General features: G+C 32.1%; 4 protein-coding genes across 4 annotated transcripts in view; 3 read left to right on the top strand and 1 right to left on the bottom strand.

Moving 5' to 3' along the window:
• LOC125862623 (potassium transporter 4-like) overlaps positions 1 to 25,017 on the bottom strand; it is a 346,656-nt gene that overhangs the window by 95,573 nt on the left and 226,066 nt on the right. The gene's annotated exons all lie outside the window — the stretch shown is intronic.
• LOC125862628 (rust resistance kinase Lr10-like) lies at positions 280 to 6,953 on the top strand. Its single transcript, XM_049542746.1, has 2 exons — positions 280 to 299; positions 5,653 to 6,953. The coding sequence occupies exons 1-2, from the start codon at positions 296 to 298 to the stop codon at positions 6,798 to 6,800; spliced, it is 1,152 nt and encodes a 383-aa protein (XP_049398703.1). The 5' UTR covers positions 280 to 295; the 3' UTR covers positions 6,801 to 6,953.
• LOC125861580 (uncharacterized) lies at positions 16,017 to 16,730 on the top strand. Its single transcript, XM_049541442.1, has one exon. The coding sequence runs from the start codon at positions 16,017 to 16,019 to the stop codon at positions 16,728 to 16,730; it is 714 nt and encodes a 237-aa protein (XP_049397399.1).
• Positions 19,744 to 24,171, top strand: LOC125862630 (replication protein A 70 kDa DNA-binding subunit B-like). The gene is made up of 10 exons (XM_049542748.1): positions 19,744 to 20,208; positions 20,296 to 20,581; positions 20,664 to 20,754; positions 20,869 to 21,002; positions 21,083 to 21,161; positions 21,241 to 21,370; positions 21,453 to 21,610; positions 21,702 to 21,825; positions 21,909 to 22,202; positions 23,963 to 24,171. Exons 2-9 carry the CDS (start codon positions 20,554 to 20,556, stop codon positions 22,197 to 22,199), a joined length of 1,035 nt encoding a protein of 344 aa, XP_049398705.1. The 5' UTR covers positions 19,744 to 20,208; positions 20,296 to 20,553; the 3' UTR covers positions 22,200 to 22,202; positions 23,963 to 24,171.

Here is a 25,017-nt window from a genome sequence, read left to right as displayed (position 1 = left end):
ATAAGGAATTTTAGAGGTTTTTAAAAATAGAAGGGGATATTGGAAATAAAGAAAACATAAAACGTGTATTTCAGTAATTTTTTCTAACATAAATGTAAAATGTGGTTAAGTTAAAAAGCACATTTATGTAATATGCCTAATTTCTTTATGTCTTTGTAGGTACTATTGACCAGATTCTCAGTGAGGACTCAAACTTTTCTCTACATATACTTTTAATTCTGCATCTATATCTCATTCTAATATTTTTTGTACTTTAATCTAACCAGGGACCGGTATGTGGCTACTTTCGTATTTTATGGGTAAGCACCTATATATTTCTCTAACGAGGTAATATTTCAAATGGTCACTTAATTATAAACTTTTTTCTCATAAAGTTATTCAACTTTGGTTTTTAACTCAAAAGTGATTCGATTATTAACTTTTTTTTTTAGAAAGCCACTCAACTATGAGTTTTTTCTTAGAAAATCACTCAACTATGAGTTATTTTCTTAGAATGTCACTCAACTTTGGTTTTTATCTCAAAAGGCACTCAACTATGAACGTTCTTCTTAGAAAGTCACTCAACTATGAGTTCTTTTCTCTAAAAGTTACCCAACTTTGATTTTTAACTTAAAAGTCTTTCAACTATAAGTGTTTTACTTACAAAGTCACTCTACCTATTCAATTAATTTTTTTAATTGAAATTTACTTACAGAATAATTTTATTTCTAACTAAAATTGTAAAAAGAGGACCCACCTACTTGACTCGATCCGCTAAAAATATAATAATGATTTTTTTATTTTACCTTTCCCCCCAAATATAATGATCGTTACAGTTAGAAAAAAAAATTAAGTATAGCATACTGATGATGAAATTGGATATTTTAAAGCATAGTATAATTGGCAGTACAAATGGATACTTTTTTTTTTTTTTTTTGAAAAAATTGCTTAGAAATATTCTATTTCTTTTAAGTAGATTTTAATTTAAAAAATTAATTGAATAGGTTAGGTAACATTTTAAGTAAAACACTCATGATTGAGTGACTTTGTAAATAAAACATTCATAGTTGAACAACTTTTGAATTACCGATAGTTGAGTAACTTTCTGATAAAAAAATCCATAGTTGAGTGATTTTTGAGTAAAAAAACCTAAGTTGAGTGACTTTCGGAGAAAAAAGTTTATAGTTGAGTGATCATCTGAGATATTCTCTATCCCTTTAACAAGTTATACAATTATTTGGCTGGACACGGATTAACATTCCATTTCGTGAAAATCATCATCATCATAATAAATTAATAATAAAAAAGGGGAAAAGGGTAATATTTGCCTTTTAGAAAAGGGTTATATTTGTCCTTATTCATACCTTTTGATATATTTGCATTTGTCATCCAACTTAAGACACATATTTATCCTTGAACATTATTATCCTATGTGGCACTTTTACAACTCCATATGGATATATTTTTATTATAATTAAAATTTTACTTCCTAGGTAACAACACCAACAATGTGAGTACAGTACTGTAATTACTACTAATTACTTTCTAATTTCTATCTCCTCATCTTATATGAATATGAAACAGCAAAAAGAACAAACTAATTGAGGCTACAGAAACACTTCCAACCCGATTCAATGCAGGAATAAAATCCATTAAACTAATTGGGTGGGTCAAGTTTCGATTCAATGCACGAAAACATATCCATTAAACTAATTGTGTGGGCCAAGTTTTATTAAATGGGTCAGATAGAATATGTTGGTATAATATATCACAAATACAAAAAGTTACAGTTGAAAATAAAATGACAAAAATGAATAATAAATATTTAGGCTGAGGCGCGGATATCTCGCTCTCTTTAAGGAGATTCAAGCCCACTGCGGTATAATTTACACCGATCCAGCAGTATATCTCTTGACTTGTCCCCTCCAGGATACAACAGCTCAACCACGTGTATAACTCAAGCAACTCCGAATTAGTTGAAGAGTTCAAAGCTCCACAAAAGAACATCTTCCTTCAACATACAAATATTTTCTTTTGTATAGTGAATATAGTTGAATACTTAGAATGTTTTCTTTGTCTCAACTCTCTCTTTCACTACTATACACTACAATATTATTTCACACTTCTCATTTTTTTGAGATATTTCACAAAGGAAGAAACATAACTATTTATAGGTGAAGAAGTCTTCCATATAATCAATAGGTGGAATAAGGGGTAGTTATGTGGGTAGATAAATGTGATATATGTTACATAAGTTACAAGACACTAATGGTCATATGAGTTACAATAACCAATAGTCATCTTCTACCACAATTTATATCCACTAACATATGCACTTAATATTTTATTTTAATAATAAAATGCATATACACCAACAAAATATTAAATATAAAGTAAATTTTTAGTTATAATAAAAATATATCCATGTAGGAATAATGTAGACATCACATAGGATAATAAAAATGATGACATGATATTTAACTGTCCAAGGACAAATATGGGCCTAAAATTGGATGGCAAAGGCAAAAATATTAAAAAAGTAGGACAAAGGATAAATATAACCCTTTACTAAGAATACAAGGACAAATATCATCCTTTTTCAAAAATACAAAGTTGGATTACCATTTTACCGCTACTCTAAATTAAAAATATTATTAAACAAATTAATTAATTAAATATCAAAAGGTAATTATATCATATGTTATACTAATACAAGAAAACAAAAAAGTTGTGGTAAATACTACTCATACAATTAATGAATCAATTAATAGTAAGAGACAATACATTAGAACAGTATGCCGTTAGTCCTATTTAGGTGTATTATTACCTTAATTAGTTTTTACATAATTTCAACATTTCCTATTTTATAAAACAATAACTAAAAATTAAAATAAAAAATTAGATGATAGTGTTGTGTTTGCATAGAGAAAACATATATATTATTTTTTTTAAAAGCAAATTTACCACTAGAGAGTGTCTAGTGGTCTTTTATTAAACATAAAAAATATCAATAGGGACAAGTACAAGCAAGGGGGGCTATGCCTTACCTTACTAATCCTAATGAAGTACCTAACTTCTGCTACCTAACAAACATGAAGAAAATAAGAGCTAGAGAGAACTAAGTATTTTCTGATCATCACAGAGTTTGTAATACACTCCATGATGATATTACAAATGAGGATGCTTAAATAATGTAAAAATATGTCAATAAAGAAGAAGATTGAGTTATCTACCTCAAACTTTCTATTACTAAAGCATGAATTAAACAAGATTGATTGCCCATCAAAAGTAACTTGAAGTATTTTTCTCTTGTCTTCTTCTTCAAACCTATCCAACAACACTTGATGATTCATACCTTCTTTATGAATTTATTGGATCTAGTTGAACCTATTGATACTGTCAAATGGTTTTGCTTTGCCTGTCGGATCGGTAGGTGCCTTGGAACAAACTCCTCAGTCATTTTACCGTCCCACTATGTTGCCTTCCATATGTCTTCTTTTTGCTTTTGCTGCTTCCACTTCTTTGTTGCCTAGGTGATAAATCCCCTTCCCTAGCCACTCTATCAAAGCAAATGTCCAGCATATTTTCTTCCTCATCTTCATCAAGAGAATCCTCACCCAAATCCACTCCATCTTCATCAAGAGGATCTTCACCCAAATCAATTGTATTTGAAACTAAGGCACTTGACTCATTCTTCCTTGCAAGCACACATTTAGGCACAAATACGGGAGCTTCTGGACTTAATTTGCTATTTAAAGCAGGTGGTGAGACTTGTTTTTCTTGGATCAAATCGTGGTCATTCTCTGTTAATCTTACTTGCTTTCCAATAGTCTTCAATAAAGCATCAAAGCTATTCGAACATAATAGGTCTCTTGAGGCATTACTAGTATCTTACCTTTTCTCACTGTCATGAAAATTCCCAGTCGGACCCTTTTCACTACATGGAGAATTATTTTGACTAGTAGGGGAAAGGCTACGACTACTAGTTGATTTTTTGTGTGCAACCAATGTCCAGTTTTTAGTTGGATTCTCGTTTTCAACTTGCAAAAATATGCTGCCCAAAATTTTCAGCATCTTCAACATCAGATGTATCCATTATTTTTTGTCCTAAATCCATTAATTTTTGCCCTGAATCAACTCGCGGTGCATCAACCCCAACTTTTGGTGTTCCCCCTGCGTTTTTAGTTGCATTAGACATCAAATTCAGCCCAACTTCTTTTGATTGCACCTCATTAGTAACAGCCTGTTGGTTATTGCAATCACCTTTGTTTTCGGTAGTTGTTTGAACACCAATATTACTTGTATCAACATCCATTGAGTCTACACAATTTTTCTCGAAAGTGGAAGCAACCAATTGTCGATCTAAAGAAGTAGCTTTACTTTGATCGACATCTACAGTCTTTCTTTTTTCATTTAATATTTCTCTCGCATCGCCTTGATACTTTTCACTATCGGTAGTACCTTTTTAAAGCACCTTCAATGGTATCATCAATTTGTTTGTTATTTTGATTTCTTTTCGAAATCAAACGACAACTATCTTCATCATAACCTTAGTGCTTACAATAATTGCAATACAAAGGTAGATTATCATATACAATCTCCTGAAAAACCTCAATCAACTTACCAGATTTTCCATCCACAAACTGCAACCTTATACGATTTGGAAGCTTTTCCATTAGATCAAGTATAACCTTGACCCTAGTCGTGCTAGGTCTTGACTTGATTTGAGTAGCTTTATCTATAGTTGTTGGTTTCCCAACTGCTGATGCTATAGACAACAGAGACTTCTTTGCAAACAAATCTGGAGATAAGTTCGGTAAAGAAATCCAAACCACAGCTAACGTCGTTTCCTCCAATGGACTATGGAAAAACCCTACATTGGTGCTCATCTCCATTGTAGAGAATATAATTAACTGAGCAAGATAAAGCTAGTACATAATCTTCATATAGATCAAACCTCAACAAAATTTGTCTTGGAGCAAGTAAGTTAACTAAACAATTGCCCTTGGTACCAAGATGTTTCGGTAAAATTGACCTTAATACCTTCAAATATGGCGCACCATGGGATAATTTAAACACCACTGCTTGATGTAATCCCTCTTCGATCATAAAGTCTTGCCTTTCCTCCATTGAAAACGTGATGGTAGGTTCTCCATGAATTATTTCGATTGATTTTACAATTGTTTTTGAGTTAATTAGGGCAGATTGTTTAGAATTTATAGTATTGGAATTGAAAAGGGTGGCGTATGTGGTGGTTTGGGTGGTGATGCGGGCTGGACAGCCTCGAAATTAGGTCATCCAGTGGCCGTAGCAGCCATGACTGCTGCCTGCCGACCTAGGGTTTGAAAAGTAGTCCCCGTACACCGTGCTTGAGAAAACGCAAGTCCCTCCTCATATAGAATATATAAAGTTAGGCATGTACAGATTATATCTATAACATAATAAGAGATAAACATGCAAAGCACATTAATCTAACCACAAAAATTCTAAAATAGAACAACTCGAAATATATTATTGTTGTCGTATATAGTGTTAATAGCAATATTTGTGAAAGGACTTGTCTTCAAAACTCATAATTTCTGAGAAGAATAGAACGGTCGGCATAAGAAAAAGACATTTCTATGAAATATTGGCTCAAGAGGAAGTTAACTTTATGACTTCTTAATCTTGCAGCGTATTTGAGCGCAAAATTTGTAATAGGCCTTCCGTTGGTAATTGCATTTCTGGTGCTCAAATTCAAAAGGAGGCATTTGTCCATGTATGATGCGATTGAAGGCTTTTTGCAAACACAAAACAATTTCATGCCAATCAGATATAACTACTCCCACATAAAGAGAATGACCAGAGCATTCAAAGAGAAATTAGGTGAGGGAGGTTACGGCAGTGTATACAAAGGAAAGCTTCAAAGTGGAAGAGATGTAGCAGTGAAGATGTTGAACAAGACTAAAGCTGGTTGTCAAGACTTCATGAATGAAGTAGCTACCATTGGAAGGATTCATCATGTCAATGTGGTTGGACTCGTGGGGTATTGTGTTGAGGGAACAAAGCGTGCTCTTGTATATGATTTCATGCCCAATGGATCACTCGAGAAGTACATCAGCACCAGTCAAGAAGGAAGTCCTCTGTTAAGTTGGCAGAGGAAGTATGACATTGTTCTTGTAGTGGCTCGAGGAATTAGGTATTTGTATCGAGGCTGTGATGTACGAATTTTGCATTTTGACATCAAGCCACACAACATTCTTTTGGATGAGAATTTCATTCCAAAGATTTCTGACTTTGGGCTTGCAAAATTATATCCAACAGATAATAGCATTGTGAATCTCACAGCTGCTCGTGGAACGATTGGTTATGTAGCTCCAGAGTTGATCAGCAGAAGCATTGGAGCAATCTCTTACAAAGCTGATGTGTACAGCTTTGGAATGCTGCTAATGGAAATGCTAGACTTGAATAGACATGAAGTTGCAAATGAAGAGAATTCCAGCCAATATTTTCCTTATTATATTTACGATAAGTTCAACGAGGGGAAGGAGATTGTTGTGGATGAAGAAGCAAATGATGATGAAAAGAAGATGGCTAGAAAGCTGACTTTAGTTGCGCTATGGTGCATACAAACAAATCCGTTACAACGCCCTTCGATGAGTAGAGTATTAGAAATGCTTGAAGGTGAAGTTGAAGTGCTAGAAGTACCTCCTCAGCCTCTTCAATCTCAACCGATTGTTCATCAGATGATGGGAAGTTCCATGACATTTTCGTCTGATTCAATAGCTTTGTTAGAAAATTCTGCAGATAATCCCGTTGAATTAGACATATGTTTTGATTGACTCATAGTTGATGTAATGTTTTTGTGAAATAACAAATATAGCCCACCCAATAACGTTCGGGAATGAGGTGTTGTTATTGTGGTACGTACTAGTTCTGCAAAGCAACACAAGTAAAGCCGAACCAACACTAGCTACAAGTTAACGACTTTGGAAAAACTGAATATAAGCTTGAATAACACCATCATGTACAATCAGCTGCCGGGTGCAAATCCTATGATTTTCCACGGACACTGAAGGGTTTATTTATTTAATTTTTTGGTTTCACTTGCTGATTCACATTAACATAAATGAGTCATAGCATTAAGAATGAAAAACAAATCAAGGATCATGTGAAGAAACAAGAAAGAAAATTAGTTTCAAGAATGACCCAATACAATAGCTTAACAGCATTAAGAAAGTGTTATCTACAGTGTTTGCTAAGAAACTAGGAATACCAACAAAATGTCTTAGATGGTTGATCCAGTACATCTGCCTATCTTTAGTATCTGGAAACACAAAATTGGTATGTTAGCATTCCATATACAAATCATACTACTGACATAATATGCATCAATCATAACAATTTTAGAGTTTGTGGACAGCCTAGATGGACAGTCATCAAGTAAGCTTAAGGCAATTCATCAAACTCAAACCAACATGAAACCTTCTCTCTTAGGAACCAATAGTTTGGCAACTCGACGACTGTACCATCTCTGCATAATGCAGCTTGCTCATCTGATGCACTTAAAACTCCCGTATTTACTGAGATTGTTCCCCTTAAGATAGAGGGATATAAACTAAGCTTTGACCTTTTACTTCTTTTTTTCTTTTTTGTTGTTAAGGATTTCAGGGATCAAGTATAACACCAAAATGCAGCTGTATTTGTTACCAAAACCCGATAAATCTGTTTCCACCATCAGATAACAGCTTAAAAATGCTTGAGCATCAGGTCAACACTTTGTCCCTTCAAGTCACCTCTCCTGGCGTTTAATTTGTCTCGCAAATACCAAGCAAGTCAAAACAGGTTTGCCAATCTCATAATGAATAATAGCATAGGTTATGTAATTATACTATTTATTGCAAGAGTAGGCAGATAAACTTCAAGAACCATTGGCTAAAAAGAAACCTTCTATTCTATATAAGTAGGCTGATCCTAGTTCTGGAAACTCACATTGTAGGCAGCTAATCATCATGCATGTAAAATTGCAGTTGAGCCAATTCCAATGATCCTCTATAAAGCTCTTCAGTTCAGTTCACTAACCCTAAAACACTGAAAGATCAAATGTGTGTGGGTAAAACACAAACCATATGCATGTGATACAGAAGTACTAATGACTCTTAACAGAATCCACATGGAAAACAACATGTTCTTGAGTTTGTTTTCTCCTAAGCAAGTGATCAAATCAGATTCATATCCAAATTGTAGCCACTAGTCTACTACCTTATGAATTATTTTAACAATATAGCCAAAAGTTAATATAGGAAAATCTTCCAAGAATGATTAACACGAAACACACCAACACCACTACTTAGAGGTGGAAAGCGGCACGTTTTACCCTAGTACACCAACCATGAAGAAAGACCTAGTGCTTTTTTTCACCTTTCGATTTATGGATGAGTGCTCTTGGAGTAGTTGGTCTAGCTCTGAACCTACGTGCCTATGACTTTGTTTCTCAGGAAATTCGCACGCACAGAGGAAGATGTAGAGGACGCACACAAGCAATTTGATGGGGATAAAGCCCCTGGCACCTGATGGATTCAACATGTCCTTTAAAAAAGGTTGACAGGACTGATATAAATGAAAACATTGGAATTTTTTTATCAGGAAGGCACAGTTCCACTGCTACTTTCAGAGCTCTCTTTAAGAGAAAGAGGAAATGGAGATTAATGACTTTAGACCTATAGCATCCTAGTACCATTTACAAACTCATTGCAAAGGTGCTTGCCGAAACATTGAAGACATATTTATACCAAAAATATTTATACCTAATTATCATATCATCATATATATATATATATATATTTTTTTTTTTTTTTTATTATAAGTGGGAAGAGTTTAAGTCAAAAGTTGAATTATAAAAATACCCCTACACTAATTTTGACTCTTCATTATTTTTCTTCAACTCTCAGACTTTTGCTCTTCTAACTTCCAAACTTTTGGCCTCACAATTCAATATATCACTACATATACTTGTAACTTTTTAAATCATTTCACTTTGTAGTGGATTTTAATTTTAAAGTTGCTGATTTTATTTTTTCTATTAGGCTGTATCAGGTATTGTTTCATTTGTAATAAAGAAATTTTGTTTGCTTTATTGATTCTTATAATTTTTCATAATAATTTCTTCTTCTTCCATTGATTATCAGGCTTTCAATAAAGATTATTTTCTCAGTTATTTATGTTTTTCATTTGTTATTGATAAAGTATGTTTGCTTCATCACGTATGGAATTGATTTAATTTGCGCTTCAGTTGCATTGATATTCTTTATGTAATAAAGAATAATTTTATTTTCTATTTTTGTTTGATTAGATACAAATAATCTTAATTATTATTCTGAAGAAAAATAATGTTACACCTGGTGCACCAATAAAGCCATACGTAAAAGTAAATAAATACAATATATTTTTGTTTGTATCATTGTAACTTCTTCTTTTTTGGCATAATTATTGTAAATTTTTATTTTATTTTTGTACCATTTGTTAGTAAGGAATAGATGTCTCAGTTTTAAGCAAAATATTTGGCAGATTTAGATGGTAAAATTTAAATTTTGATACATATATTGTTAGATTGAAATTTGTAAGTTAATTATATACGTCAAAGAACTGAAATCAAACTCTTTTTTTCATTTCCTCCATTTCCGGAAGTTGATTTGAATGATGAATTGAGATATGATTATTTCTTACGCAAAATTAGTTAAACATTAAATAACTTTTTTAGTATCGAATACGTCCGTAACTTGACATGGGTGAAATTCAAGTATACAATCCAAAAAAATATATTTTTCTTTTCTTTTTGATCATTTTTTGTCATGTCAACTCATTGTGTTAATTTATTTTTATTTATTTATTCAATATAATAATAATGAAAAAAGTATGTATCAACTATAATAAGTGAATGTATACTGTATTTGTAGCTTCTATGTTATAAAAATGAAATTTGTGATTTAATATTATGTCAAATAATTAAAATTAATATATTTAATCTTCATTGCGGCTCTTTTATTTCAAAAATTAATTAGAATAGGAAAACCATTTTCATAAGTTAATTCTAATATAAAAAGAAGATTATTTTGATTATTGATTCTTGTGTGCTATATAGTACTTTAATGTTTGTTAGCTACAGTTTCAGTTTTATAATATTTTTATATTTGTTGAATATAAACTTTTCACATTTAGATATGGTTTGCATTAATTTATTTATTATTTAAGTTTTTTTTCCCAAGAGTATGATGACATGTTTATCTTATTGCTTTTCACGTTAATTTGGTCGATGTTACAAATATTTTTTTATGTTAAAAGTGGAATGTTTTAAATTTAAAGTTAGATTACGAAAATGCCTTTCTCTATATTTTTTTAATTAAAAAATTACTTTTTTCTAACTTTTATAATCAAATCAATAATGACAATTAATATATTATATATTAGAAAGTTTATGTTAAAATGTTGAACTTTATTATATGTTTTTGAAATAAACCTATAATGACACTTTCACTTTATTATATGTTTTTCAAATAAACATGTTGTAATGACCCGGAGTGTCATTTTTGGAAATTTAGAATATTTGTTTAACTAGAGTGAATTAGTTGGTGATTAATAGGCAATGCCATAATTTATTTAATACCTATACTACTTAACCCATATTAAAATAAATTAATAAGATTTGTCACTTTTAGTACAAAATTATTTTCGAAGGAAAAAGAATTAGGTCGGTGGAATACCTCCTGGCGCCGTCACATAAGAACGATTTATTGAGGTAATAATTTTAAATTAGATATTGTTGCATACGATTACTTCATTTCTAATTAAGGGATAGCCATGTTGTTATTATTATATTACTATTATTGGTTGGAGAAAGAGTATCATCAAAATGTCAATATTGAATTGACATCCTTGTGTTGTTCGTAGTTAAAAGGAAAAAAAATATAGGATTATAAGTGATAATGCAATAATTAGTTGACCATTATAGATATGTCATTGGTTCTTTTTTTGAGAAGTTATTGTTGGTGTTCCCTTTGGCTGTATGCCAAGATTTCCAGTGGAATATTGATACGCCGTCAATGGCCATTTTGGGATAATTGTTGGATAATTATTGTAATTAATCATTGGGAAAACTAAAGTGATAGAAAGAAGGCGTGTGAGTATAACTTCTGCATAATCGTTACTATTTTGGTGGGTTGTACCCATCTTGGAAATATTGTTATAGGATGATCTAGTTCTCGATTTATGATATAGGAGAAGTTGGAACTTAATCCTAAGCTTGAAACTTGGAAAATATGAGAGTTGACATGTTAATTGGCATCGAACTTAGGAATTTGATTATAAATTTAAGTGAGTTCTGTGTCTAGACTAGACACATAGTAATATGAGTGTTGTTAGTTTTGAAATCTTATTATGATTATTTATTTGAATAGATTTTATGGATTTGAAAGCTCAACGAAAGGGGAAGACTCAAGTCCCGAAGTGATTGTTGATTAATTGAGGCAAGTGAATTTCTAAACCCTTGTTAAGTGTATGGAATTCGTGTATTTCCTTGTAATATGTGTTTGGGGGTAATGAGACTTGGTGATGGGTTGACTTGTCCACATTGATTAATTCTAATGATGAAAAAGGAGTAATAAAAGCCAACGTGATTAATTGTTTGTGTGTGATGAGTTGAGAATGGTTTGAAAGACTTGTTGAATCATTGTTGATGTTGTATCATGATTGTGTTGTTGTGAATTGTGCAATGTTATGAAAATGGGCATTTCCTCATTATTTGTGTGAACATGTCATTTGCATTGTTCTGAGACATGGTTGTGACAGTTATGTGAATTGAGAAAGAATAAGAAATTAAAGAGGATGTAACATTTCGAGAGACATATCGCGCGCCGCGATGGATACTATATTTCGAGGAACGTATCGCGCGCCACGATGGTTACTATTATCGAGGGTCGTATCGCGCGCCGTGATGGTTACTATTATCGAGGGTCGTATCGCGCGCCACGATGGATACATGGACAGATATGTCCCCCATGGGTCTCGGACTGAGAGACAGCGGGTGTGTATCACTAGGTCAGACATGCATCACTATACTTGACATTGCATTCTATTGTATTGCACATATTTATCATTAGTGAACTTGATATTGTGTTTTGCTGATCTTGTGAGTGCCTTTCTGTGGAACTTTGATTGATGAATATTGAGTTTGTTGTTGAGGATATGTAATTGTTAGAGTGTTGTTGTTGAGCTGTGTGCTAGGTGAATTATGAATTGTTAGGTTGGGCTGGTTTTATGCAGGTTGTAGTTGTAGAACTTTGATTGATGAATATTGAGCTTGTTGTTAAGGATATGTGATTGTTAGTTTGTTGTTGTTGAGTTGTGTGCTTGTAAATTGTGAACTGTTAGGTTGGACTGATTTTTATGCAGATTATAGTTGTGGACGTTCGGTTGGGGTGGTAGGAGTACCTGTATTCTATTTCCTTAGCTTGTGTTTAGAGGTTTACTTGCTAAGTACCGTGTGGTTTGGTATTCAACCCTTGCTTCTACAAATTTTTTTGTAAGTTACTAGCCCGGACCTTTGTGATATATTATATTCTCTTCTTTTCCGAGGCTTCTTGGAGATTTGTGAGGTAGCTGTTTGTCATCTCAGCATACCTTCTTACTCATGTTTATAATCTTGTTCTACTCTAGAAACAATGTCATATGAGATTTGTATTTTTCTTTTGATTCAATTGTAATATTTTAGAGGCTTGTACACGTGACAACTAGATTTTGGGGGTATTTTTGAGTTGATTATAAAAAGTTTCCGCATTTTATTGTAATGGTTGAGTTTTAGGCTGACTTGTCTTGGTGAGATAAGACGAGTGTCATTACGTCCATTTTTGGGTCGTAACACATGTAATGACACTTCCATGAATTATAAAAAGAGTTTTTCTGACTCTATTTTATATTATTTATTTTCACCAAATTTCTTACATTACACGGATTTAATGGACGAACTTGGTGGCACACAATAAGATAAATAAATTAGAAATATGAGTTGGGACGGTATAAAATTTAATATAATGATAGAGGTCAAACGTGCAACGCACGTTCCTAGGATATATATATATATATTCAAAGTTATCTTTTTTTATATGCATTTATTTTTTGTACCATATAATCTTTTATTTATATTGTTTTCTTTTTTTCTACCATATTGTTAATATATCACAAATGATTGTGTTGTATTTCATAATTCAATTATATGCATATAACTTAATAAAAATTTCTTTTGTCAAAATTTACAGATGACAAAATTAATAATTTTGAATGAGCCAAAGAAGACGAAGGGTACATATACATGTAATTATTATTTATATATGTCAATTAAATATTTAAACAATGATTATTTTATAACAAATAAGTACCCTTTTTTTTTAGGTTTAGACTATGAAATTGATAATGATCTACTAGTCATCCTAAGGAAGACATATGTTGATCGAATTTCTCTACAACTATTACAAAACACCACTTTCCTTCGACGACAAGTTCTCGATATGTATGCATTTGTAAAAAAGTGGAGGGTATTATTCCTTAAAAAGAAGGCGGAAACTTTAAGGCATTAAATCTTTTACTATAATGTCGACATTTAAATTATGTGTTGTAACATATTAAAAAAAGAACTTTTAACAAGTTGAATACTTGATAGATTATAAGAATTGTATAATTGAAGTCATTATAGTATTAGTTTTGCAATTCACTTGATAACAATATTTTTGTATGATGTGCCTTGCAATGATCATAATATCAGTTGAATATGCTCACCGTTCATTGATTTGAGCTTGTATTTTACACACGTACACTTATATTTTAGAAGTATTTATACTAATTAGCACGATCTACACGTGCAACACACGTGTTCGAAAACTAGTTAAATATTATAAGGGTGGGATAGTCAAGAGTGAGAGTTGATGGGTAGAGTGGAGATAATGAATTTGGAAGGTTACTTATGAAACTTTTGTTTCCTACATTCATTCCTGCAAATGACCCTATTTTAGGTGGTTTTTATTTTCCCCCCTCAAATTGATGGTCTTTAATTTTTGTCTTTTGGACACTTTTAATCAAAATAAGTGGCCGAAAAGCCTGAAATAAAAATAAATAAAAAAAACCAAAAATAAAATAAATTGCAAGACACTAGTTATGCCTTTCAAGGTATAAGCTAATTAGTTTCAGAATATTAAGACTTAAAAAAGTTCTTAACCACAAATTATGGCACTTAATTCCTACGGAACTTTTTTGAACAATATAAAACTTCTCTAAACCTTTACCTTGTGAAATTAGGTCATAGTTAAGGATATTTGGTCCACAAATTTTCATTAAATGAGAAACAAAGACAAAAATTTAAAACCACCCCAAAATATGAGCAATTCGTAAAAAAAAAATTGAAGTAATTTTCCTCATTTTTAAGAAACTTCGCATTTCCATCTCCATATATTATTTAATTTAATTAATTTTATAACATCTTTTTATTCAATTTATCAAAAAAAACTAACTTCGCAAAACAAACAATTTTTTTATTCGGTATAAACATGCATGTCACACTAAATAATATCATATTAAAATACTAGTATCAAATATTCAATCCACAAGTTTAAAATGAAATTTCAATTAAAAACCAAGGAAGCAGGATTACCGAAGAGGTTATAAGTTGAAATATTTTTTGAAAAATTATAGGTTTGTTGTCTTCTTTTATTTATTTTCACTATTTTGCTGTCGTGTTTCCTCAATATTTTCAATAGGGTAATAGTTATTGATATGAATATTTTTAAAATCCATTTCATAAATTATTATTTTTTGTTTGCAATAAGACCAAACTGAAAAATTACTTGAAGAGACGAAGCCGGAGCCAAGTACATTAATGCTTAATGCTTGGACAATTGAGTTAATATTAATTAAGTTAAGAAAATTATTGTTAAAACAAAAGAGGCAAACATAATATTATTAAGTACAACGGAAGTAAGTCTTATGAAACTAAACTTGAAGGGTAATTTGTGCAATTATCTCTTTTATCTTTTGGTTATAATGATTTTGTAGAAAAATAATTTAACATCTGTGATTTTATAAAAGAAAATTCATAAGTTGAATGACTTTATTGATACAAAATTAAGTTGAGTACTTTCTTAAATAATTTCACATACTTGAGTGATCTTTTGAGATATTTATTCTTTGAATAGTTGGCATTTACCTATCTACTGAGCTATTAAATTTATCTTTTGAGGTCTACAATTTTCTTCTGCCCATAATTTCCAATTACTAGCAAACAAGGTAGTCTTGAACGACTTATCTAGTCCACAAATTCCACTTATTGGATATCCGCTACCATAAACAATTTCTTATATTTGAAAATTCAGGCCTAAGAATATCAAATTTAACTCATGAAAATATAAATCATATAATTCGTCCAAACTTAATTGAAGAGGGTTAGACTGGGCATAGATCAAGTCAGCACATCTAAAAGACTGAAATGATTTGGGATGTATATATAACCTTAGATTGATGCATGGAAACAAAAAACTAATTAGTTTTATTTTGTAGTCAAACAAATTTATAAAAGTATAAAACAACAAAAAGAAAAATCATATTGAGTTTGGACAAATTGGGTTATAATGGATTGTTTTTGCCCGAATTCAGCCACCCATCTTGACCCGAGCAAACGTCACTACACATATTATGCTCATAAATAAATAGGTAAACACAATTCTTCCATTGTTAATGAAAAGTCCACACCAGTGGCGGAGCCACCTTATTATTAGGGGTTCATCCGAATCCCCTTCGGCAGAAAATTATAGCATTTATACATGGTTAAAATAATTTTTTAGGTGTATATTGTAGACGTCGAACCCCCTTCGGCTACTTCGTGTGTTTATTTCTTCAAATTTCGAACCCTCTTATTAAAAATCCTGATTCCGCCACTGGTCCACACAGCTTCAAGTATCCAACAAACACACCCACATTTCTTTCTTCTCTTGGAAATAGTAGAAATTAAGAGAGTACAAATGTATTTGTGTAGGGGAACCATTCTGTATAAATATTTTACGTTAACCCTTGTAATCCTCTTTCTGCAAACATGCAATGCTAGGAAGAGGAAACACTACTGCCCCCCTTCTGCTTGTGGCCATATCCGTGAGATAAGCTACCCTTTTCGCTTAAACACTGATCCAAAAGATTGCCGTATTCCAGTATATGAATTAGGTTGTGACGGTAACCAAACAGTAATATGGTTATCCTCCAAGAAGTTGCACGTTCAAGGCATCGACTATGATAATGAGACAATTCACATGGTAGATCCAACTTTACAAATACAAGATGATCTATGCTCTTTCAGACCTCAGCTTACCTTCAACCAATACTATAGAAACTTTTACACATATTATCATTATCATAACGGATTACAGCGTCCAATGCAAGAGCCTATCTTCATGTTCAACTGTCCATTTGCTGTTAATAATTCTTCGACATTTGTGGAAATTAGTGGCTGCAAATTAAGCAGATACACTTATTTAAGGATTGGAGAAATGAGTGCCTCTGAGGTGAGTGATGGATGCAGAGCAGAATTTATAGGCTTGACCTCATGGCCTAATATTAAATATTCCCTTTCTGATTTTCATCAAGCAATCCTCTACGGATTTGAGCTTCATTATTATCTGCGGAATTCTTCACTAAGGATAAGTAAGGACAATCTTCAATTATACATTTGCTCTGCTCCTTAGTGAACATTCTTTTCCATCCTAACAAATTATGAATTCACTCACTACAATTTTATTTCTTTATGTCTTTGTAAGTATTATTCAACAGATTCTCAATGAGGACTCAAACTTTTCTTCATAATAATATACTTTTAATTCTCCATTTATCTCTCATTCTAATTTTTTTTCACTTTAATCTAACCAGGAACCAGTCTGTCGCTACTTGTGTATTTCATGGGTAAGCTCCTATATATAGTGTTAATAGCAACTCCCACAATATATCCCATAATGTTGTTAATTCTTTTGTTCTTAAATTTAGAAAATTCATTATATATAAGATCATATTACATATACCATTAGATGTTATTATTACCTTAGTTATTAAATAAGTTCAACATTTCCTATTTTGTAAAATAATAACTAAAAATTAAATGATATTGCTTTGTTTGCATAGAGTGTTTGCATAGAGAAAACATATACTTAGTAGAATATATATAAAATTAGGCAGGTACAATTTTTAAACAATAATAGGAGAGAAACGCGCAACACACATTTCCAAAGACTAGTAATTTAACGCAAGTGAGCACAACACAAAAATTCTAAAATAAAACAACTCAAAATATATTATTGTTGTTGTCATATGTAAGTGTGTGTATATATACATATATACTAGTAAAGAAAGCCCAGACAACAGGGATAAAGTTATATTATTGTTATATATTATGTATCGTCTAAAAAATAGTAAAGATTGTTTAATATATTTTGCTCAGAAGTGAGCTAATATAGAAACTTATTTGTCTTTTGTCTTTTTAATTTCAATTTCAAATAACAAATAACAAATAAATGTAGCAGATTGAGGATAGAAATGAAACATATCTTTCTAAATCTAAGTAAAAATAAATAGAGTAGAAGTAACTCAATGGGACGGTTCGATCGGTTATTTTAAAAAAATTATACGATTTCAATTTTTCGGCTATTTTATAATGTATAACCAAAATTAGGCTTTTAAAAACTATCTCAATCCCAATTTATGTGACAAAAATTAGCCTTTTTTGTTGTCTTTTAGATATTTTAAGTTATTAATTATTATAATTTATAGTACTTTTATGTTATTTTTAATTAACATATGTTACTTTTTATGTTCCAATTTACGTGAATTGATAAAATTTCGTGAGTTCACCATATTTTTTATATGTCTTTTAAATATTTTAAGTTGTTAATTATTGTGATTTATTGTAATTTTTAGATTATTCTCAAATAATATATGTTACTTTCTCCGTTCCATTTTATGAGGCACAATTAAATTTTGAGAGTCAACAAAAAATTTATATCTTTTAAATATTCTAAATTATTAATTATCATAATATACATTAGAGTATTGTTTATGTAGTTCTAAGATATATATAACAAACTTTAAAAAAAGTTAAAACGAAAAAACAAAAAATACCACGACAATTAAACAGATAAAGAAAGCAATAAGGTGGTTCCATGGTAAGGCAGGAGAATGGGTCCCATTATGACATATTTTACCCTTTTATATAAGCCAACAAGGGTTAGGACTAACATAGCATTAAGTTTTTGTACCTTTAGCATAGGTCTTTGTACCTTTTTACAACTGTCATGGCATTAAGTATTTGTACCTTTAGCATTACATATTTTTACCTTTATATAAAAAAACCTATGATTGAGCCTTCTGATGTAGGACTCTTTTTGGCCTTATTTTATTGGTTGTTGACCATGTGAAAGGCTGTATATTTGTCTCTACGTTCTAGCTATTGCATACTTCAAAAAAAATATATTGAGGCTAATATTTTTACCTTTTATATAAGCCAACAAGGGTTAGGACTAACATAGCATTAAGTTTTTGTACCTTTAGCATAGGTCTTTGTACCTTTTTACAACTGTCATGGCATTAAGTATTTGTACCTTTAGCATTACATATTTTTACCTTTATATAAAAAAACCTATGATTGAGCCTTCTGATGTAGGACTCTTTCTGCCCTTATTTTATTGGTTGTTGACCATGTGAAAGGCTGTATATTTGTCTCTACATTCTAGCTATTGCATACTTCAAAAAAAAAATATTGAGGCTAATATTTTTACCTTTATATAAAAAAACCTATAATTGAGCCTTCTAATGTAGGACTCTTTTTGGCCTTCTTTTATTGGCTGTTCAGCACGTGCAAGGCTGTATATTTGTCTCTACGTTGTAGCTATTGCCTTTACATTTATACTTAAATCGAAATTGAACCGTCAGTCCTTCTCTCAGTTAACTCTTGCAGTTCCACTCCTTCAAGCTTCAAATTAGTGGAATTGAGATTCATCGGAACAGCTTTTAGGTCCTTTTACTTCTGTGAATCTTCTTTTTTATTTGTTCTGCTCATGCACAATTCCTTGTTTAATGTACTTCTGTGAATCTTCTCATTGTTTGTTCTGCTCATGCACACTTCTTTGTTCTTTCTTCTTTCATGTACCATCCTTGTTGTTTCATGCACAATTCTTTGTTTAATGTACTTCTTCAATCTTCTCTTTGTTTGTTCTGCTCATGCACGCTTCTTTGTTGTTTCTTCTTTGATGTTCTAGCTTTCTTGTTTCCGCTTCTTTGTTGTTTCTTCTTTGATGTTCCAGCTTTCTTGTTTCTATAATATTTCAACTTCTTTGAAGAAGTTTGATTTGTTAGTTTCTATTGCATCTAATATTGTACAAAAGGTCTTTGCTGATATGTTCTATTTGTTTTGCTCATGCACACTTCTGATGTTTCAGCTTTGTTGAAGAATTTTAATTTGTTAGTTTCTATTGCATGTAATATTGTACAAAAAGTCTTTGTGGATATGTTGTACTGAACTTTCTTCTATTTGTTCTGCTCATGCACACTTCTTTGTTGTAATATTGTACAAAAGGTGTTTGATGGTATGTTCTGTTGAGCGTTGTTCTGTTTGTTCTGCTCGTGCACGCTTATGATGTTTCAGCTTTGTAGTAAACTTTCTTCTGTTTGTTTTGCTCATGCACACTTCTGATGTTTCAGCTTTGTTGTTTCTTCTTTGATATTTCAACTTCTTTGAAGACTTGCAGTACTAAATATATTTTTCGGTCCTTTGCTCTTGCTTTCATTTTTTGGATTTGTTAGTTTCTATTGCATGTAGGTATTGTTAGTGTGTCTGCTCTGTATTGTGCGAAATGTGTTTGTGATGGTATGTTGTAATGAACTTTGTTCCCTTCTATGACACTACACTCATAGATTCTACGGTTAAAAAATTTACACCATTTACCCTTGCATGTGTGCTTTACCATTACCAAGGGTTTATGATTTCAAAAGAACTCTTAACTGTTGTGTCTCTCATTGTGAAGATAAAGACATATGGCACCAAGAATGAATATTGACGGAATAACTCCTGACACTCTTGATTGGACTTGCAAAGTCCAAATTGTAGACATGAGTCGACCCTGACTAAGTTTGGAGAAAAAAACTCGATTCCAAAATCTGATTTTGGAAGACGAACAGGTGCTCTCGCTCATTGTTGTTGCAGCTCCTCCTCTACGGATAATCATATTATTTATTTGTATGACACAAAGTTCTCTGACTTTACAGGAACAACAAATCAAGGCAGCTGTATATGGTGATGATATTGACTATTATGCAGAGAAGCTTGTAATTTTTGATACATATCTAATCTCTATTGCCAGGGTGAAAGTTTCAATACCTTCGTATGGAAGAATAATACATAAATTTTATTGGGTTCTTGATAAAGAAGCTCTAATTGAACATGTCGAACCAGATAACGAGCTTGAGAAACCTCTGTTGCCACCGACCAACCTACATACCGCAACTTTTGCGAGTATTGCTAATATGACTCCAACTCCTAAAGCAGAAATTGGTATATCTCTCCTACCAACCATTAGTTAACTAAAATTTATGTCCCCACATGTACCGACCTCATATTTCATTATTTCTACCAGATATTATAGGAGTTGTTCTCCGTTGTGGCCCTTCAAAATATGCTGGCCGCACTCAAAATAGGTGTCGCGAGGTTACTATTGCTGATGATCAGTAAGTAGAACCTTTCTTCCGTATTATACATTGTTATTTATGTTTCGAAATTCTGATACAATCTTACGATGGATTAGAGAAAAAATGGTGTTAATGAATTACTCCCACTTTCAGACGAAACCAATTTCTGCTCACTTTATGGGACGACTTCGGAGAAATTGAAGGAACTGAATTGAAAGCTCAAATGGAAAATGGTAAAGAGTTCCCTATAATCCTTGGAAAGAACATTGGAGTCTCTGGTTATCAAGGTAAGTGTGCATTACATTGTTTTACTGAAATCTCGGCCTTTTACACTATACACTATTACACCATCATTCTGTATGTACAGGTTTATCCTTGCAAACTAGATTCAACTCCACAATACGCATAAATCCTACTTATCCGCAGGCATTGCAGCTGATCAGTTGGTACTAACTTCTTACTCTACATCGCTGGCTTTAGTGTGCCATAAAAACCTATGTAACAATTTTTCTATTGTCATAATAGGGCAAAAACAAACAAAAATGTACTTTCAGGCAATGTGTCGGCCAACTTCGCCGGGTCATCCACTACTGTTATCGTGAATCCTGTGCACCGACAAGTCATTTCTATTGCAGAAATTAAATCAGCAGCTTCAGTAAATTTCAGAAATATTTAGCCTTGTTAAAATTATTGATGGAATAGAGTAAAATATACAATTTTTGTTTTGGGCGTTACAGGTTGGAGTTTTCTGCATTGAGGCCGAAATGTCAATATCAGATGACCTTCAAAAGTTTTGCGTGCTAGAATGTTCGGGCTGCAAACAGAAAAAGTGCACAAAAGACAGAAAGCAGTTTGATTGCGCAAAATGTCAAAGAAAGACAACATTAGTGCCTCGGTATTAAGTTTATGCTATATACATAAGCTTACTACGCCAAAATCTGGCATATACAAATAATATCTGAAATATTAACTCACTATGATTATAGGTGTACCTTCCAAATTGATCTGATTGATGGCAGCGGTTCAACAACTGCTTTCATTTCTGGTGATCCTGCTGAAAAACTTCTTTCCATGAAGGCAGAGGACATATTTTACACAACCTGCGTCAAGGTTACCTCTTACTTATATGTCTCAGTGTTTGTGCTTATATATACTTAATATATACTTCTATAAATGATTCCTTTTGTTTCCAGAACCAACTTCTCTGTGTTGATCAGACCCAACAAATGTTGTCGAACAAACTATTTTACATTCAACTGAGGAAGTCATCTTGGACAAGCTCACCTGTTACTCAGTCAAGTCTAACAATTCTGTCCTACACGGAAAAAGAGCATGTATCTCTACCAAGCAGTAGCAAGAGGAGCATTAAAAAGGCGAAACCGTTAGACGCAAATGAAGTAGAGATGAAAGCAACATTTGTCGAATCTGAATCTTCCAGCAATGCTATCTCAATTGAACCACCCACGCCAATCAAGAAGCTGTGAAAGGTCAGTCGACCAGTAAACCTTCATTTCCAATTTTTTCGGTTTGTGATTTCTTTTACTTAGCAGACAACTTCAACCCTATTGACTTGTACAACACATGGTCTTTTCCCTAATGATCAGTAATAAGGAATGAAGTTAAATTCAAATGTTGATACATTTCTATTCTAAAATGCTATAGTCAGAATGTCTACTGCCAGCAAGTAGTATTTTAGTATTTTTTAAGTTTTTGGCTTCTTCATCAAAGTAGAGTAAATGCTATGGTCAGAATGTCTACTGCCACCGAGTAGTATTTTTTTTAGGTTTTTCGCTTCTTCATCAAAGTAATTGTGCTCTGTCTGTATTTTAATTCTCACGGGCAGGTAACTAAAGGAACTTATGCGTGTCATATATTACATCAGTTGTGGTATTAGATGTGTTCAACTTTATTGGAGAAATATTATTAAGATACACAATTTTATAACAGATATTAGCTTGGAATTGATGGTATGAAAGTTTTACTTAATAATGATACATCTGACTTTCTTTTTCTCATTTTCTCTCTTTACTCTCTTCTTACAACTAGCAACTGATGTCGTTTATTGACATAGAAGTTCGTTGTAATTGCTTAAAAAGGAAAATAGTCCTACTTTCCGTGTTGGCGGCGTTACTCTAAATAAGTCTCTTGATTGTGTTGTTCTAGCTGAATATTTCGTCACTTCTCTCGGATCCAAGTGTGAACTTCATTCTGCTATCTATCAATTTTGACGCTATGCTCAGAATGTCTACTGCCACCAAGTCCTATTTTTCTATTTTTGAGCTCTTCACTTCTTTATCAAAGTAGTTGTACTTTCTGTTGTCTATATTTGAATTATCATGGGCAAGTGTCCAAATCAGTTAGGAAGTTCCACTCGGTACTTAATATTTTGGATTGTCTTCAAGGAGCTTACATATACAAACTTCTATTGTTCTTTGATCACTTCTGTCTTAGTCCAAATATTCTATACACAACCCTAATTTCTTAAATAACATCTAAATACTGATTCTTTCACTGTCACGATCATTGTGATTATATGCTATGTCTAAATTGTTCCTTTTAAGTTATATCTCAGTCTTGCTCTTTGTTTCAGATAGTTAGTTCAGGTTTTCATTTTGAATTTTAGACTTCTTATGATATTTGGCCCTCTGTCAAATCGAATTGGCTAAATCGAGTGTAAGAGTGGCTTGTGGGATTCAAAGTGTTGTTCTCTTCAAAATTTCATATGTTCTCATTACATGGTGATAGTAGAAGTAGTGTTCAGTTGTATAATCTTTATCGAATCTCTAATTAGTTGTCGCAATATTTATGCCATTGCTATCTTTTGTTGCTATTTGTCATATTTGTGTCTTTTGGGATAGGGTTGAGGCCAATTGATTGCACAATACATACATTTTGGAGTGGACAGAAAACAAAACAACAACTATAAGAAAATAATTACACAAAATAGACTATAATAACATGAAAACGATTTAATTTATGTACACTGTGATGTTGTAAATATGTTACCCTATCATTCGTCAAATTTAGTTAGCCAATACATGTAAAAGTGTTTCTGCAGAACTGAAACTTTGAGTAAAAAATTCATATCCATTTGCTATGTATTTCTCAGAATATCTTCCTCTTTGAGCTATGTCATGCTTTGAATGTCTATTGGCAGGTTGTTAACAATTAGGAAACCTTTATGTTCTACATTCCTTCTGCCAAATTTTATTGTTCATTGTATTGATATGTTTACATTTTATTGCAGGAACTATCTTCCTCATTTTTGTACTTTTGGTTGCTGAAAAAGAATGGTTTTTGGGATTCTCAATCTGCACAACCTCAATTGGTATGAAGGACCACTTATTACAAGTTAGGGAGAAGGAAGTAACAAAGATGGTATGCAACTTTTCCATTTTTTTGGGCGGCCTCAGTGATTCAGATTTTGCGTTAGGTGGATATGCCGCACTTAGTTAGGTATGCTGTCTAACTAAGTGTTCATTATTAACATAACTCCACTATAAAACTATCACCTTTTCGCTGTAAAATAGTGGAATTGATGTAGTAAGCTCTGCTTCAGTTGTTTGTTGTGGTATCTTTCTCGCTTTCTTGCCAATATCTTTGTCGTTCAATAATAATAATCTTCAATTTTCAGGTACCCTAACATCTTCCTACGCCATAAATTCTGGGACTGGAGAAGCTTGCTTGGACTCCAATTATACCATCATGTTGTTCTAGATTAAGATATTGTCATCTTGAACTAAAAACTCCCAACACCTTTAACTTTTTTGCCTGTATTATCACTACTACTACAACACCGTTTTCGATCAGTCTATCTGCACGCACAGTTGTGTCTATTGTAAATATTATGAAGCTTATATATAATAGTGTATGATGTTAAGCTTGCACTCCAGTAGTCTTGTGCTCAATCATTTGTTCAAAATTCTTGCTGAGCTCTGATTCAAGTAGCTTAATTTTCCCTGGGTCATTAGCAGCTTTCGAACATCTGATTATATAAAGAGAGCTTCTCTATTTTGTTCCACAGTATCCATTAAGACACCAAAAGGACTGTCTTGAAAAAAGGCAACAAGTCTGTGATTGAGATGTACATCACTATTACTATTGTAAGATTTATCAAGATCATTAAAAGAAAAACATTTTAAACTGTTGCCTTACATTTTTATCATTATTTAATTAATCTTAACATTGTTATCTTAAAACTTTGAGAACGTCACTTAAAATCTCACATCACATGATGACGAAATAACACCTTCCAAATATATCAAATAAGCAATCAATTATCCAACAAAACCAGAAGAATTA

This window comes from Solanum stenotomum, chromosome 4 (genome assembly GCF_019186545.1).
Source record: "Solanum stenotomum isolate F172 chromosome 4, ASM1918654v1, whole genome shotgun sequence".
NCBI lineage: Eukaryota > Viridiplantae > Streptophyta > Magnoliopsida > Solanales > Solanaceae > Solanum > Solanum stenotomum.
This window is presented reverse-complemented; position numbering and strand designations above follow the sequence as displayed.